Source organism: Heptranchias perlo, chromosome 10 (genome assembly GCF_035084215.1).
Source record: "Heptranchias perlo isolate sHepPer1 chromosome 10, sHepPer1.hap1, whole genome shotgun sequence".
Classification (NCBI taxonomy): domain Eukaryota; kingdom Metazoa; phylum Chordata; class Chondrichthyes; order Hexanchiformes; family Hexanchidae; genus Heptranchias; species Heptranchias perlo.
The window spans coordinates 74520702-74538428 of NC_090334.1; the positions used below are offsets into that span (position 1 = coordinate 74520702).

Below are 17727 nucleotides of genomic sequence, written 5' to 3' on the forward strand. Positions count from 1 at the left end.
GCTTTGATAATCACGGGTCAGTGAGTCACTTGAACGTGAATTAATTTTCTCACCTGATGTCCAGGCACGGACACTTTCTCGCAGAGAAGCCACTAGATAATAATCAAGGGTGAAAATCCCCTGGCAATTGTGGCATCCCTCAACAAATGTCCCAGATCAGCTCCGCTAGCTCAGCACAGACCAGGGATCAAACCATAGGTCTTCAGATGGTTCCTTTGCCCAGTAAACCAGCTGTGGCTCAGTGGGTAACACTCTTACCTCTGGGTCAGAAGGTTGTGGGTTCAAGTCATACTCCAGAGACTTCAGCACAAAATCCAGGCTGATGTTCCCCATAGCCCTGCAAATTTTTCCCTTTTCAAGTATGTATCCAATTGCCTTTTGAAAGTTACAATTGAATCTGCTATGGCTATGTCGGAGGTGCCATCTTTTGGATGAGACATTAAACAGTCAGCCCTCTCAGCTGGATGCAAAAGATCCCATGGCACTATTTTGAAGACGAGCAGGGGAGTTCTCCCCGTATCCTGGCCAATATTTATCGCTCAACCAACATCACTAAAACAGATCACATCGCTGTTTGTGGGACCTGTCTGTGTTCAAATTGGCTGCTGCGTTTCCTACATTACAATAGTGAGTACACTTCAAAAGTACTTCATGGGCTGTAAAGCACTTTGGGATGTTCTGAAAGTCATGAAAGGCGCTATATAAATGCAAGTCTTTCTTTCAAGGGAGCGCTGTTCCTCTCTGTGTCGGTTAAAAAGGAGATGTTCTGTGTGAAAACTGTAATATCTGTGGTCACCTTTCTTCATGAAATGTTCTTAACTTTCAGCGAGCATCTGACGCGAGATGCACTGGGTTATTTTGTGAACCCATAATTATTGCTGACAGTGTCACACGATGTAGGATCATAAGGGGCTCTGACCATCAGTAGAACATTTAACCGTAAAATATTATATTCAGCTTTGCTCAATGAGTTTACTCTGGGGGTAGCCAACATTTTTTACTCATTTGCCAGAGTCCTTATTCTGATTGACATTTCGTTACATATCGTATTGTTGTTGTGATCCAGAATTCGCTGCCTGAAAGGATGGTGGAAGCAGATTCAATAGTAACTTTCAAAAAGCAATTGGATATACACTTGAAAAGGGAAAAATTTGCAGGGCTGTGGGGAAAGAGCAGGGGAATGGGACTAATTGGATAGCTCTTTCAAAGAGCTGGCACAGGCACAATGGGCCGAATGGACTCCTTCTGAGCTGTAAGATACTATGATAAAACATTAAACTGATCCATGATGTCGCTGCATCAATTCCTGGGCCTCTAGATTAGTTGAAAATATAACCCTTCAGCTAGTAATCAGGAGTGAATCCACAAGTTCATTTTGCAAGTTGCTTCAATCTCCAAAACAGATGGTGGGAGCCAGGAGGCAAAAGAGTTACCTTGACAGGAAAATAATAGGTAGAAAACATGTCAAAAAAGTCAAATTAAACTGTGAAAATAAAAATATTAGAGACTGAGAACAAAGCAGAGAAAGGAAGGAGACAAAGCAGCAAGTAAAATTTGAAGGGTTTAAAATTCATAATTTGAGCATTTATTTTTATAGTTTAAGGTTGAATATTGCAGTGATAAAGTACTGCTCACATCTGAGTGTTGTTGCTGTAATTTTGGTCTTTGTTTCAGTATCAGTACGTTTTCAGCTCACTCATTAGGCCAGTCAGCCCAGGGAGACAGGACATTCTCTGGAACCTCCAGCAGCCCACAGGTTCATTTTGTTCTACCACCCCAGCAAGCAGTATAATTTAGAACAACCAACTGTGCTTCACAAGGACTGAACTAACTCAAACTCAATTAATATCATCGGCGAGAGGAGATGTAAGGGCCGATCCCATAACCCCCGCCGGGGAACGCCGTGCTAAAAGGGAGTACAGGTTGGAGGTAAGGCTGCAACACTGCAGGTCCAATTCACTGATCTGCACGCCCTACAAATGTGGTTCCCCCCTTGGACGGTGGGGGTGGCAGAATCAGGCTTGATTCATACCTACATTCCAGACGTAAAATTGAATTATTCCACAGAATCCGCTCTCCAAGTGCATGCCACAGTTTTAAAATTCTCATCCTTGTTTTCATGTTCCTCCATGGCCTCGTCCCTCCCTATTTCTGTAACCTCCTTCAGCCCCACAACCCACCAAGATCTCTGCGCTCCTCTCTGGCCTTTTGCGCATCCCGATTTTAATCGGTCTAACATTGACGGCCGTGCCTTTAGCTACCTAGGCCATAAGCTCTGGAATTCTCTCCTTAAACCTCTCCTCCTCTCTTCCTCTCTCTCCTCCTTTAAGAGCCTCCTTAAAACCTACCTCTTTAACCAAGCGTTTGGTCATCTGTTCTCATATTTCCTTATGTGGCTCGGTGTCAAATTTTTTTTGATAATCGCTCCTGTGAAATGCCTTGGGGCGTTTTACTACGTTAAAAGCGCTATATAAATTCAAGTTGTTGTTATTGTTGAGTTAAGCTAAGTACAGCATTGATTAGCCTGGGTAAGTGATGACAGAGACCGTGCACTTTCATAAGTACATTGGGTGGCCGACAGTAACATATAAGGAATTATCTTGGCCAATACACCACAGGATTAATCTTTAAATCTCTGATATTCTCCATGATTGCCTTTAAAAAAAAAGATAGATCTTGCATTTGTATAGCGCCTTTCTTGGCCTCAGGAAACCCCAAAGCACTTTACATCCATTGAAGTGCTTTTTGAAGTGTAGTCACTGTTGTAATGTAGGAAACGCGGCAGCCAATCTGCGCACAGCAAGGTCCCACAAACAGCGATGAGCTAAATGACCAGATCATCTGATATAGTGATGTTGCTCGTACTCCAACTGGTGAATGACACAGATAATGAGATGAATGAAGAAGGCCATTCAGCCCATCCTAGCCCAGCTACCCAGAAAAACCTACAGTCTCCCCATCAGAGCACCCAACAGCCTCTTAAATGACACCACGGTGATTTGCCTCCACATTCCTGCCTGAAGTTCACTGATCACTTTCTGGTATTAGTCCTAAATTTGTCTTTCACCAGTTTGAACCCATGCTCATTTTTCCTACTGTCAAGCTTTACCTTGTATTCCAGAGCTGCCTTTTCTGTATGTAGTTTAATATTTCGTATTATATTGCCCAAAGGATCCTCGTCAGTCAGTCCTTTCAGGGCTAAAGAGGCCACGTTCCTCCCATCTTTCGTAATAATTGAATTGACTGTCACTGGGGATCAGTATTGATAAGAAATTACCGTCAGTAGCAGTCGGATCAATTGTAAACATTTAAGGCTCAAGCTGTTGCTCTATAATCAGTAGTTTTCAATGTGCTGCAGAAATCTGTTGCACGCTGAGTCTCGGTTCCAGGATTTAATGCACCAAGTACTTCATACACCATCGCACAATGAGGGAAGGAGTTCTCTAATGTTTTACACTCTGAGGCATAACTAGGGTTTCATTCCCTGAACTGTTTTCTCCGGAAGCATTTTCGGAATCAGCGGAAAAGTCCAAAACTACTGATTTACCATATTTTGGAAGTGCTTACCTTTCCCTCTGCGCAATTGGCCTGGCATTTCAGGGAGAAATATGTTGCTGCCTATTATTTTAAAGCATCGCTTGTAAAATCAGGTTGTGAGAACTGAGAAGAAGCATTTGAAATGCCAACAATCACCAGTAGGCCCAGATTAAGACCTGATATTTTTTTTTGCTGGTACCTCGTTCCTCTTAGTGACCACGATGAACACAAGCACTCCCAGAACAGACTGCGGGGAGGTTGGGGTGGGAAAGGGGAAGGGAGGCAAGGAGGAAGAAGAAAGTCATGAAGGAAGGTGTAGATGCCAACCTAGAAAACAAGCAAAAACTGACCAACATTTTCAAGAAAGCTGACCTCAAAAAAACCCAGCTCCGAATATAGCCTCATGCCTTGTGAAGACAAGTTAGACTGACAGTGCGGTGGATCACAGGTTCGTTATAAGCCATGGCTCAGTTGGTAGCACTCTCGCCTCTGAGCCAGAAGGTCGTGGATTCAAGTCTCCCTCCAGAGACTTGAGCACAGAATCTAGGCTGGCACTCCCAGTGCAGTACTGAAGGAGCGCTGCACCATCGGAGGTGCTGACTTTCAGATGAGAAGTTAAACCGAGGCCCCTGTCTGCCCTTTTTAGGTGGACGTAAAAGATCCCATGGCACTATTTCGAAGAAGAGCAGGGGAGATCTGAAGGAGGATTGGAGTGTTAATGGCAAGGGAATTATTTTCTATGGGGATATGACCCCCCCACCCCCCAGAAAAATATTGATCTTTCACCTGATTTTCTCTATTTAATGGCATTGTGGCACCTACTGTAATTCTGAGTGTGAAATTCAAAGGATTTTTTTTTAATTCAGTAAAACACATATTAATTCAACCCCACCATTTCCAAACCTTGGCAATTCCACAAGTTCAGTGACAGGAATTGTCAAATGAAGTCAGTTAATGCGTTCACACAAGGGAACATCCACCGTATCTCAAAAAAGCAGCTGCAACCGCCGTCCGAGAAAATAAGGGCAGATTTTCCTGCCATCTGAGGTGGGCTGATCCTCCCCAGGCCCAGGAGTGCCAAGATTTCCTCGTCTCAGGCACCCCTGGCAGGGCTGGCGCTGGCAGAAGGGGCAGAGACATCAGGTGATAGCTGCAAGCTTCTCAGGCCTGTAGCTTTGTGTTGAGCCTTGGAGATCGGAACCTTCTAATGAGACTAGAGGGACTGGAGAAGCTGTTTTTTTTATCCCCTTAGAGCAGAGAAGGTTAAAGGGACATTCAAAACTATGAAGGGGTTTTGGTAGAGTAAAAAAAGTAGAACCTCTTTCCATTGGCACGAGGGTCAGTAACCGGAGGACACAGATTTAAGATAATGGGCAAAAAATCCAGAGGGGGGGAAAGAGAGGAGAATTTTTTTTACGCAGCGAGTCATTATGATCTGGAATACACTGCCTGAAAGGGTGGTGGAAGCAGATTCAGTAGTAACTTTCAAAAGGGAATTGGGTAAATACTTGAATAAGATAAATTTCCAGGGCTATGGGGAAAGAGCAGTGGGTGTGGGAATAATTGGATAGCTCTTTCAAAGAGCCGGCACAGACACAATGGGCCGAATTGCCTCCTTCTGTGCTGTATTATTCTATGAAGGTTTGGGGGGGTGGGGGGCAAGAGGGGTGTTTGGAACTTACAAAATGTTGACTTCTGATTCAATCAATGTGTATTCATAAGAAACTAGGAAAACCAAGAGTAAACAAAGAGCATTTGTCCCACTCCATGCGGAGTGCGTATGTAATTATTCTATCATGCACTACCCCCGCCCACTGACGACCACTTCCTGTTGATCCCCTTTTTTTAAGGAGCACTAATTTCCTTCCTTAACCCAGTATCTATGACAACACACAAAACAAAATGTGCCACACACATTGATTATATTAAACAGTCAACCATTTCAGTTTTATAGTTTTGCAACATTAATAAATGAAAACACAGTCATGTCTGCCTGGAATATACCACCCAGGGGCAATTAAGACTACGCCCTAATATTCACTGTTCATTCCTGTTTCAATCCAACTAGGCACAATGTGCTTGACTCCACAATCACTTCATTTTCATATATTAAGTGTGTTAAATCAGCGTGATATATTGTAGATTGTCATTAACCTGCAGTTATTACATCATCAATGTCAATCCTTTAGCATGGATGCATCAATTGCCCACCGCCGCTGACATTCCCCACAATGATACAAGTCGCGGAATATAATAGCTCTGTGAATATAGTCTAATAATAGCAGATAGAGTCAAGTCACTTTAACATTCCCTTCAGGGCTCCTGTCACAATTCTCATGGCTTATCATGTGATCTGAACCCCTCGATTAGATTCCAGCCTGTAACTCACTGCTGGATATCCATTATTCTATATATAAACTATCTGAACCCCTCGATTAGATTCCAGCTTGTAACTCCCTGCTGGATATCCATTATTCTATATATAAACTATCTGAACCCCTCGATTAGATTCCAGCTTGTAACTCCCTGCCTGGTATCCATTACTTGATACATAAACCATCTGAACCCCTCGCTTAGATTCCAGTCTGAAACTCACTCCCGGTTATCCCATTATTTGATATATAAAAAGTAAAAGTTACTTTAAAACAAAGCCAATCTGACACAACAATATTGGAAATCCCAATAAAATCCTATTAGGCGATTTCTTTGACAAACAATAGCGCCATTATTGATTAGGCTTTGCAGAATTATCAAAGTGATTGCAGTTCGTAAAATACAGCTAACTGACAGAGAAACAGCTCGACGTCGACTCTGAGCACCACTGTGGTAGCAAAGTAATTTTCTCTTCGGGTCAGCAATCCTGGAGTGGCCATTTCTTTCACAGTAAGTAATTATTCAGTCAGTGACAGCTAAGGTGGCGCTGATTTGCGACTGTTATGTTGCCATGGTTACCAGCATCTGGTAGTTAACTTTTGTGAAGGTGGAAGTGGGCACTGCAGAATGTACAAGTACTGGCCAAGCTGTCGATTTGATTTGATTTATTGATAGTTGATTAATTGACGGTGAATTAAACTTAAACCCGCAGCTTGCGTATACAGCATGAATTGGGAACACGTCATGCTGGAACTGTACAGTGCTGGAGCCAGACTGCACCTCGAGTACTGCACCACTTTTGATCACAGACTCAAGGGAGACATCCCAGCCCTGGAGGCATTTTAGATAAGAACCATAAGGCTGATTTCTGGTGCAAGAGGACTGAGTTATGAAAAGCCTCGGCTCGTTGGCCTTGAAAAGTAGGCGTCTGAGAAGGAACCTTCTAGAGGTGTATGATAAGTAAACAGTATTGAAAAGGTAAATGTGGGGCAATATTTAGGACTGGTTCTTCACACAAAGAATGATAAACACAAGGAAAGGACTTCTGGGTTGGATACTAAGGGCAAGAACCTTGGAGTTGTTTAAACGACAGTTGGGTGCTTTGTGGAGATGCTGTAGGTTTTCCAGATCGATGAGTCAAAATAGGCTGAATGTCCTTCCTCACCTCTATCTTGTGATCTTAAATTATTGCAGTTCGTTCTGATCAGCTAAAATGCAGCTTGAGGTTCAGTTCAACAGTGGAGCTTCACTAACGGGGCCTCTTACAAAGTCAAACCATTAAAGGAATTAGCAGGAATAACACCTTTCTTCCCAAACTTTTTTTTCCCAATTTTTGTGAATTTTGTGCCCATCAAGAAAGAACAAAAGAAAGAACTTGCATTTATATAGCGCCTTTCACAGCCCCCCAAAGCACTTTACAGCCAATGATGTACTTTTTGAAGTGTAGTTACTGTTGTAATGTAGGAAATGTGGCAGTCAATTTGCGCACAGCAAGGTCCCACAAACAGCAATGTGATAATGACCAGATAATCTGTTTTTTTACTAACGTTGGTTTAGGGATAAATATTGGCCAGGACACCGGGGAGAACTCTCCTGCTTTTCTTCCAAATAGTATCATGGGATCTTTTGGGTCCAGGAGAGGGATGTCATTGCTGAGAAATGCAACACATTCCATTTCAAGCAATAAGCCTTGCATTCTGCGTTCAAGATTTGATAGATGTACGGTCACAGCCCCATGCAAGAAAGCTGCCAATAGTGATAGTGGCCACCAGAATGGATGCACAGATAACTCAGGAAAATTAGCGCTCAAAATGGAGAAATGCTGTTACACCTTCTGCCCTGAAGGTTACGGTGGTGTAGCAGCTATGGTACTGGACTAGCAAACCAGAAGTCACGAATTCCAATCCTGTCATGGCAAATTGTGAAACCAAACTTAATAAATTTGGTAATTTATGGCCTAGCATCAGGTCTTCAAAGCTCCTCCTTTTCGTCCTATTAATCCGTGTTGCCTTCAAATCCAGATCCCAGAGGTGAAAGGCCAAGGGAGAGGTCAGGTTAAACACAGCCCCATCTTAGTAGCTAAACATCACAAATTGGCTACCCACTATACACTTTGCATGATTTTCTTTTCAATTGACTTGATGGGCTGCCAATTCGGTAGCGAAAGTTACTATAGTTCCCCTAAAAATCTTGTGACACTTTAACTGTGTCCATTGGGACAAACATCAGTCCCACTCGAACCAATCCAAAAACACGTCATGGTCTCTGAGCACATCTCTCCCAAACTTCTTTCCAAATCCTTTCGGTGGTCGTGTTGCTTCCTCCCCTTGGCTCCTCCCCCACGCACCAGCTGCTAGAAAGGGGTAAGCTCCGAATCATGATGAGCAAAGCCATGGGAGATCTGATAATATTAAATAAATGACATAACTATTTTGATACTTTTTTCACAATTATGAAAACTTAGATTACCACTGGTATGAATCTGGAGTTGGAAAATCTGAATATCAATCGATGCTGTCAATCGGAAGTGAAAGTACTAAGACTGATACAGATAGATTTACCAGGGCTAAAAGTGTTAAATTATGAGGACAGGTTGCATAGAGTAGGCTTGTATTTCCGTGAGTATAGAAGATTAAGGGGTGATCTAATTGAGGTATCACCATAGTGTCATAGTAGGTACAGCACAGCAGGAGGCCATTCGGCCCATCATGCCTGTGCCAGCTTTTTGAAAGAGCTATCCAATCAGTCCCACTCCCCTGCTTTTTCCCCATAGCCCTGTAACTTTTCCCCCTTCAAGTATTTATCCAATTCCCTTTTGAAAATTATTATTGAATCTGCTTCCAGATTTAAGATGATTGAAAGATTTGATAGGGTAGACAGAGAGAAACTATTTCCTCTGGTTGGGGGAGTCCACAACAAGGGGACATCACCTTAAAATTAGAGCTAGGCCGTTCAGGGGTGATATCAAGAGGCACTTCTTTACACAAAGGGTAGTGGAAATCTGGAACTCTCTCCCCCAAAAAGCTGTTGAGGCTGGGGGTCAAGTGAAAATTTCAAACCTGAGATTGATAGATTTGTGTTCGGCAAAGGTATTAAGGGTTACGGAATCAAGGCGGGTAAATGAAGTTTAGATACAGATCATCCATAATCTAATTGAATGGCGGAACAGGCTTCGAGGGGCTGAATGGCCCCCTCCTGTTCCTATGCTCCTAGTGGTTCAGTGGCTTGGTGCGTTGGGCGCCAGCAAACCAGACAACGGTGAGGTACGGCAAGAATCCTCGGCTACAATTTCCTTCCCCCTCCCAACATTTGCTTCCCAAATCACAACTGGGCTCTGACAACGTTTCCCAGGTACAGCTGCGTTATCACAGCCTGGAAAAAAAGGCAAATGGGTTCACCTTAATCTCCATGAATCTTCAGAGAGTTACATGGAGTTTCTGATGCCGCAGCACTGCTGAATTCAGCACAGACAAAAACAAATGATAATGGTAAGTGACTACACAGCTTATCTATCAGAGCAGAGCTGTCCTTTAAGTGGATTTGACTGCACAAATACGTGCAGACTGTAATAATGACAGTTTTCTACAGGCTACCTGTTACTGGTCTTATACAGGGACATAAAATAAACTTTACAACAAAATGTACATTTTTAAACTGCAATTTAAATTTTTGGCTTTCAATTTGAGTAAAATTAATTTACTTTATAAAGATTTATTTTTCCTTCGAGTATTTCTGAGGCAGTTTTTAACATTTCCTGTCAAAGTCTACATTTCAAAAAGAAAAACGTATTTTCATGCATTAGTCACTGACATTTCTCCTTGTTTTTGTCGTACTAAAGCGGGGGTGGTGGGGGGGGAATTTTCCAGCTTCTTGCTGCTTGGAGGGCGCACATCGACAGTGCATATGGGAAATCCAGGTGGGATTTTCCAGCCTCTTACAAGTAGCATTGTCGAGAAGTTCAGGTGATAAAAAACACGAGAATGCATGGAATGGGGAAGGGCCTTGCAGTCCATCAAGCCCCCTCCTTCCACAGACTGTATGCAATCTACCCCATCGTGGACTCCACCCCATCCATTGAAACTCCTCAGGGAAGTCTCCGTGTAGGGTACGGTAGCCTCGTTGTTAAGGCGGACTAGAAACGCGCAGGAGTTCAAATACCACCATAAATCTTGTAATTTTTGAGCTGGCACCAGAAAAGCCATGAAAAGCTGCCGGATTGTTGTAAAAAACCAACTGGTTTGCTAATGTCATTCAGGGAAGGGAATCTGCCACTCCTCCATATGGCTCCAGTATCAGAATATGTGGCTGACTCTTAATGCCCTCTGAAGTGATTCCTACGACCTTCTGAGGGATACCTCAGAGATGGGCAATAAGTGCAGACTTTCCATCTTCACTGTTGCACTTTGGTCTGAAGTCCTTCTGATATTTCCCCCAACCCCACCCATATAACTCTCTGCATTAAAAAAAATTCTTAACCTCTCCCTTTGTTATTTTGGTTACAATCATCAAATTTATTTCCCCTAGATACCCACTCATCAACCAGTGGAAATAGTTTTTTCTGATTTACTTTATCAAAACCCCTTATAATTTCAAACCCCGCTGTCAGATTTCTTCTTAACCTTCTTTGTTTGGATGAAAAGAGCCCCAGTTTCTCCAGTCTCTCCTCATAACTAAAGTCTCTCATCCCTGGAACCATCTTAGTGAACCTATTCTGTGCCCTCTCCAAGGCCCTGGCAACTTTTCTAAAGTAAGGCACCCAAAACTGGACACACTATTCTGACTGGCCTAACCAGTGATTTCTTCAGGTTTAGCATTATCACTTTGCTTTTCTGCTTTGTACCCCGATTTATAAATCCTTCAATTCCCATGCTCCTTTTTGCAGCCTTATCAACGTCCTCCTTCCTTTAAAGATTTGTATATCTGAACCCCAAAGTCTCTCTGCTCCTCTATTCCTTTTGAAACATTGTCATTTAGTGTACCTGCACTGTGCTTATTCCTGCTCCCAAAATGTATCACCTTGCATTTTTTCCTGCATTCAGTTTCATCTAAGATTCATCTACAACTGTGCCAGTTGTATCGAGAGTAATCAAATGTTCCAATTGTCTTACAGGATGTAGAGATTCGAGCAAATGCAGCTAAGTATCTACCTCGCATCAATGAACTGCTGAACAAGGTTCCTCGCCAAATGCTACTGCTCCTAAAGACAAATGACCTACTTCGAGGGATTGAGACATCGCTCCAGACCCGAGCCAGTGCTAGCTCCTTTATCAACATGTCGCGTTGCTGTGTCAGAGCTGTGTCCAGGTAGGTTAAAGTACCTGGTACCCAGACGCTATCATCCTTCAGTGTGCCAAGTTCAAAGACAAAGGGCAGATTTTCCTGTTCTTGCCTCTAGGTATTTTGGATCACCCGGGCACTGTGCGCAGAGGAAAATCAGACCGGCTTGCCCTATACCATGATGGTTCTCCCCACCCCACTTTTCCTCTGTACGTTGCCCCCCAGGTCAATTGATGTGCCCAGGAATATTTGCCCTTGGGTAATCCCCCAGTAGCTTAGTTTGCAACCACACTGTCCAGTGCAGTACCAGGCCTCACAGACCAATTCAAACCCTGGCCCTTACTGAGTTACCTGATTTCTGCTGGTGTGGTGATAGAGGTAGTATCAGTGGCCTGGCCTCCTGTACTGTTGAGGGGAAAAATTAGCCACGGTTGTTACTCCTGATTGTTATCTAGTGACTCCTGCTGAAATGCCGGGTGAAGACAGGAATGGGCCTGACTATGATTGCAATTATGGTCAAGTAGCCTGCTTATGCTGATACATAGAAATACATAGCATTTCCAACACCAAAACAGGCCATTCAGCCCAATTGGTCCTGTTGGCATTTACCTTCCATGTCAGCAAATAGTTCTAATCACATTATTTACCCACCCTGTTCCCATATCCTATCAACTCCTTTTCCTTCATCGATCTATCCAATCTTAAATGTTGACATAGTTTCTGCCTCAATTACTGACCCTGGATGTGAATTCCATAGCCTCACAACCCCCTGTGCAAAGAAGTTTCTGAAGAAGTTTTCTGTTCTAAATCTCTTACATTTGATCTTGTATCTATGGCCCCTCGATCTTGACCCTTCAGCTAGAGGAAACAGTTTGCTTCCATCTACTCTGACCCATCTTTTCATCATTTTAAACATTTCTATCATATCACATTGTCATAAACTGCATTGTTCAAATGAAACAGACTCAATTTTTCAAGCCTTTCCTCAATGTTTGTACTGCCTCATACCAGGCAGCATCCTAGTGAATCTGCAATACACCCTCTCTAAAGCTCCAATCTCCTTCCTATAGCATGGAGCCCAATACTGCACACAGAGTTTTAACTGAGGTCTTATTAAGGTTTTATACAAACTCATCATTACCTCTTGGCTTTTATATTCAATAGCTCTTGAAATAAAATCAATTCCATTAACTTTTTTTTTAATACAGCCTTATCATCCTAAGGTGCTGTCTTTAATGTCCTGTGAACCTGTAGCCCCAAATCCCCCTGCTCTTCCACAGCACAGCGCATACTTCCATTCAGAGTATAATTATTGCTTTTTTTTCCCAAAATGTGTCACCTCGCACTTATTGACATTGAATTCTATCTGCTGCTTTTCAGCTCATTCCCCCACCCCATCGTATCAAAGATCCCATGGCACTATTTGAAGAACAGCTGGGGAGTTCTCCCGGTTTCATTGCCAACATTTGTCCCTCAAACACCATCATTTATCTTATTTCCTGTTTACGGTGCCTTGCTGTGCACCATTTGGCTGCCGCGCTTTCCTGCATTACAACAGTAACTGTATATTTCAAAAGTACTTCATTGGCTGTGCGACGCTTTGGGATATCCTGGGGTTGTGAAAGGCCCTATATAAATGCAAGTTCTTCCTTTCTTTTATCCCTTTGATGCCTTCGGTCAACTTCCCTAACGCCTAACTCATTCTCCTCTCCTCGCTACCGCCGTCCCCTCCCACACACTTTTTGTAAAACACGTGGGACATTTTGCTCCATTAAAGGCATGTCACCTTTTCCGCCCTCTGTGGCCAGATATCCGCATCACTGCCTGTCACTGGGCGACTGGAGATTCCGGAAGATCCTGAACTTTGAATAAAAACAGAAAATGCCGGAGAAGCTCAGCAAGTCAGGGAGCATCTGTGGAGAAGGAAACAGAGTTAATGTTTCAAGTCGAAGACCTTTCGTCAGATACATACCCAACTAGAGGGTTCAGTAACCTGAATACATACCCAACTAGAGGGTTCAATAACCTAGATACATACCCAACTAGAGGGTTCAGTAACCTGAATACATACCCAACTAGAGGGTTCAATAACCTAGATACATACCCAACTAGAGGGTTCAGTAACCTGAATACATACCCAACTAGAGGGTTCAATAACCTAGATACTTACCCAACTAGAGGGTTCAATAACCTAGATACATACCCAACTAGAGGGTTCAATAACCTAGATACATACCCAACTAGAGGGTTCAATAACCTAGATACATACCCAACTAGAGGGTTCAATAACCTGGATACATACCCAACTAGAGGGTTCAGTAACCTGAATACATACCCAACTAGAGGGTTCAGTAACCTAGATACATACCCAACTAGAGGGTTCAGTAACCTGAATACATACCCAACTAGAGGGTTCAGTAACCTAGATACATACCCAACTAGAGGGTTCAATAACCTAGATACATACCCAACTAGAGGGTTCAATAACCTAGATACATACCCAACTAGAGGGTTCAATAACCTAGATACATACCTAACTAGAGGGTTCAATAACCTGAATACATACCCAACTAGAGGGTTCAATAACCTGAATACATACCCAACTAGAGGGTTCAATAACCTAGATACATACCCAACTGGAGGGTTCAATAACCTAGATACAGACCCAACTAGAGGGTTCAATAACCTAGATACATACCCAACTAGAGGGTTCAATAACCTGGACGAAAGGTCTTCGAACTGAAACATTAACTCTGTTTCTTTCTCCACAGATGCTGCCTCACTTGCTGAGCTTCTCCAGCATTTTCTGTTTTTATTTCAGATTTCCAGCATCCTCAGTATTTTGCTTCTGGACTGTGAATGTTGGCTGCCACTGCTCGTCTCTTCCCCCACCCTCCTCCCCCACCAGGCGACTGTCGTGTGGCTCAGATGACGCGATGCCTTAAGATTCATGAACGGGAAATAAAACTTTCTGGATATTGGCATTGCTGTCGACATGACGGTCTCATCAACCATGCCCAGCAGTTTCTTAAATATTCTAAAACACTGAGTTCCTCAATTCTGCTGCTCCGTTTACCAACTTTAATTCAGTTTCACTGAATCAAACCCAGCCAAGCAGTGACTCCAGTGTACCGGGGCTGACTCCTCAAGGGATGGGTTTGCTAGCACAAATGTTTGGAAGTAAACTTCATTTCAGAAAATGTCAAGCAGTGACACTTTCCAGTTACAGGAATTGCAAAATACTGGCATGCATTTTATTTCACCCGCGATTTCACCCAAATTTTTGATTTTTTAAAATTTGGGATCAAAGTTGAAATCAACAGAACAATAATCGTGTGGGTCCCATAAAGGGTGGGTGATTCACTCCATCACATTACTGTCCTAGCAGCGAATAAAAAAATCTACCCCCCCCCCCCTCAAATCAACTAAATGATATCCATATCCCCTGATAAATGTTAGCGATTGTTCAGGATGCTTAGGGAAGGTCTAGAAAAAAAGCTCCTTTCAGTAACAACAAAATATATATTTTATGTTTCACCCTCCGCAACCCCCCCACCCCCCCCAAGTGATTAATTGGATAAATTGACTTCTCAGTGGGGTATTAAAACATACCCATAAGCAGGAAGGTCCCAATAGGGCTCACTCAGTAAAGGTGCCACATTTGGCCTCAGGACCAATGGGTTAAGGAGAGTACAAATCAGCCAGGGTTCACCTTCCTCTGGAGTGACTGGACAGTGAGCGCCTTGTTTTACGACGTTAAAGACGCTATATAAATGCAAGTTGTTGTTGTTGTTATAAGGGGCAGAGCTGTGATGCCTCCCTGTAGTTGAATAGCCTGGTGCTGGAGAGCTACCAGCGCCTGTTGAACTGTATCCGAGGATGAGCCGGTGTCTTCAGCAGAGGGAGAGAATGGAGCAGATTTTTTTTTTTAACAGCATGGTTTTAAAACCATGGATTAAAAAGTCCGATATGAAAGAATGAATCAAAATGCTGGTGGTTTTCTGAACAGTCACATAAAGCCTCGTAGTGCCTCTATTACTTGTACTCTTCGCGCTTTAACATACCTTTTCTGTTTAATTTGACAGGTATGAGAAAGATAAATCAAAGTCCTGGTACAGGAAGCTAAAAATCTCCTTGGCAGAAGCCCTGGTACTTTGGCAGATCAATCTGTACGAGATCTTGCTCTGGATTAAGGCATCGCTGCTGGGGAGTTGGATTGGTGCTTATTCTGGGCTGTGATCCTCCTCGGCAATGAAGCCACTCTCTGCCAAAGAAAAGACGATGAATGTTTATTCTTGGGTTCTCCCCACCCCGGCCCAGATCATCTATAGACCATTCTACCAGCTTTCAGTTTCCTGTGTGTTGTGATGTTGTAGCAGGCCAGGCCTAATTAATTTCTGGTCTCTACAGAGTTGCCTCCGACATGTGTTAGAGATTGAATTTATTATCACACTTCCAGTCATTTCTTTGGGACGCCCAATGTGTTGATTAAGTCATGTAGCCCCCCACCCCTTCCTCCCCGGCCTCCCACCCTTGCCAGCATCCGAAATTCTGCGATATATCTGAATAAAATGATGACTTTAGATGGTGCGGTTGTCCCATCCATGTTTGAACATGACCATCAAGCTCTGCGGATGCCTCTGCTCCCTTGAGTATAGAAGATTAAGGGGTGATCTAATTGAGGCGTTTAAGATGATTGAAGAGATAAACTATTTCCTCTGGTGGGGGGGGGGGGTAGTCCTGAACAAGGGGGCATAACCTTAAAATTAGAGCGAGGCCATTCAGGGGTGATATCAGGAAGCACTTCTTCACACAAAGGGTAGTGGAAATCTAAAACTCTCTTCCCCTAAAAAGCCTCAAGGCTAAGGGACAATTGAAAATTTCAAAAATTGAGATTGATAGATTTTTGTTAGGCAAGGATATTAAAGGTTATGGAACCAAGATGGGTAGATGGAGTTCAGATAGAGGTCAGCCACGATCTATTGAATAGTGGAACAGGGCCGAGGGGCTGAATGGCCTATTCCTGTTCCCATGTTCCTAAATACAGCGCCCAGTGCGAAACTCAGCCGCACAGAGCAGGAAGGCCCCAGGTTCGATCCCTGCTTTGTGCCGAGTTAGTTGAGCTCAGTGGACAAGGCACTCAGGGCCTCACATTTGGCCTGAGCTCCCTTTGGGGATAGAGATGGGGAAAAACAAACTCCTGATCACCATCTAATTGCACCTACTGGAAAAGTGTGTGTGAATGCTGGGCGAGGACAGGACCAGGATCGACAATGATGCTTCCCCACAGTCTGATGGCAATCACTGGCTAGACTCATACAAGAACTTTGGTCAACTGGGCAAGTGGCATTGGTGTTCATGGACCCACCATCATCATTCAACCTTATTGCACCCTGTGGAGCGGAGGCCATCTACTGTTTTCGCCATTGAACTCTGTTTCGGGCAACCACTTCCAACTGACCCCATGTGTAGCCACTCTTTTTACTTCAGCGTTCACAGTTCTACGCCAACTGATTTTTTGGTCTGCCTGGTCTCCTTTTTCCTCAGGGATTCCATTTCAATGACTCTCTAACGACACGGGTTTTGGGGTTTTCTCAGGGTATGTCCGATCCAACTCCGTTTTCCCCGTCTTGCGTGCAACTCTATTCTCTTCTCCCCGTCTTTTCCCCACAGTTCCTCGTTCTCGATGGTCTCTGGCCAACAAATTGTTTGTCGACCTTTATTGACAATCGTCTGTCACGGTCTTCGTTCCTCTCCATGATCCACTTCATTTCTCCCCTCCAGCAGCTACACTGAGGTGCGAGAGGCAAAGTTTGTGGAACTGTAACCTGGCACAAATCAGAAGAGGAGGGGTGATATTGGACGGAGTGAGGTGAATGAATAAAATATGACCATTATAAATCAAAATGGTAACTAATTCTGACTGGTAGTTAAGTTTGCATTTAATTATGATTCTGCTTTAAGGGCCCATTGCTTAACATACTAACATCATTAACAGAAAGTGTTGAAAATCCTCGGCAGGTCAGTCAGCGTCTGAAAGGGAAAGAGGTTAGTGTTCTGGTTGGGGCTCCTCATTAGAACTCCGAGTTTGAACGTGTGGGTTTATACCTTGTTCTGTACATTTCTTTCTCCTGGGACTGAGATTTACTTCCTGGTTTTAGATTCCCTGCTGCCATCATCTATCCCCTTCCTCCTCCCGACTCATCCGCCTGCGCACACCCACACACACCCACGCACAAACATTCAAACTTATTGAGATTCTGTAGACAGTCTTGGAGAGTTGGTGGATATGAGTATAAAGGGCATGTATACACAAATGGCCCACTGTGAAGAGCTGGACAGATCTATGCAGCCCATTCATGTGCTGGCTAAACAGATCCGTGAGGTGAAAAGAACTCTGGAAATGTTTGAAACACTCTGCAAATAACTCTGACTATGTTGATATGGTCAAATAATTGAGCTTTTTTTTTTCACCCTCACTCTAACGTGCATACTCACTTGCACGCGCGGACACACTCCCTCACTTTCTTCTGGGAGCAA

The 17727-nt window shown here is 43.5% G+C and overlaps 1 protein-coding gene across 2 annotated transcripts in view; it reads left to right on the forward strand.

The window, feature by feature from the left end:
* adck1 (aarF domain containing kinase 1) overlaps positions 1-17104 on the forward strand; it is a 512025-nt gene extending 494921 nt beyond the window's left edge. For both annotated transcript variants that reach the window (XM_067992031.1, XM_067992032.1), the window contains 2 exons: positions 11021-11214; positions 15273-17104. In XM_067992031.1, the coding sequence (XP_067848132.1) occupies positions 11021-11214; positions 15273-15426 (348 nt within the window). In that variant the 3' untranslated portion in view covers positions 15427-17104. The remainder of the gene's footprint in view (positions 1-11020; positions 11215-15272) is intronic.
* Positions 17105-17727: the final 623 nt, after the last annotated feature.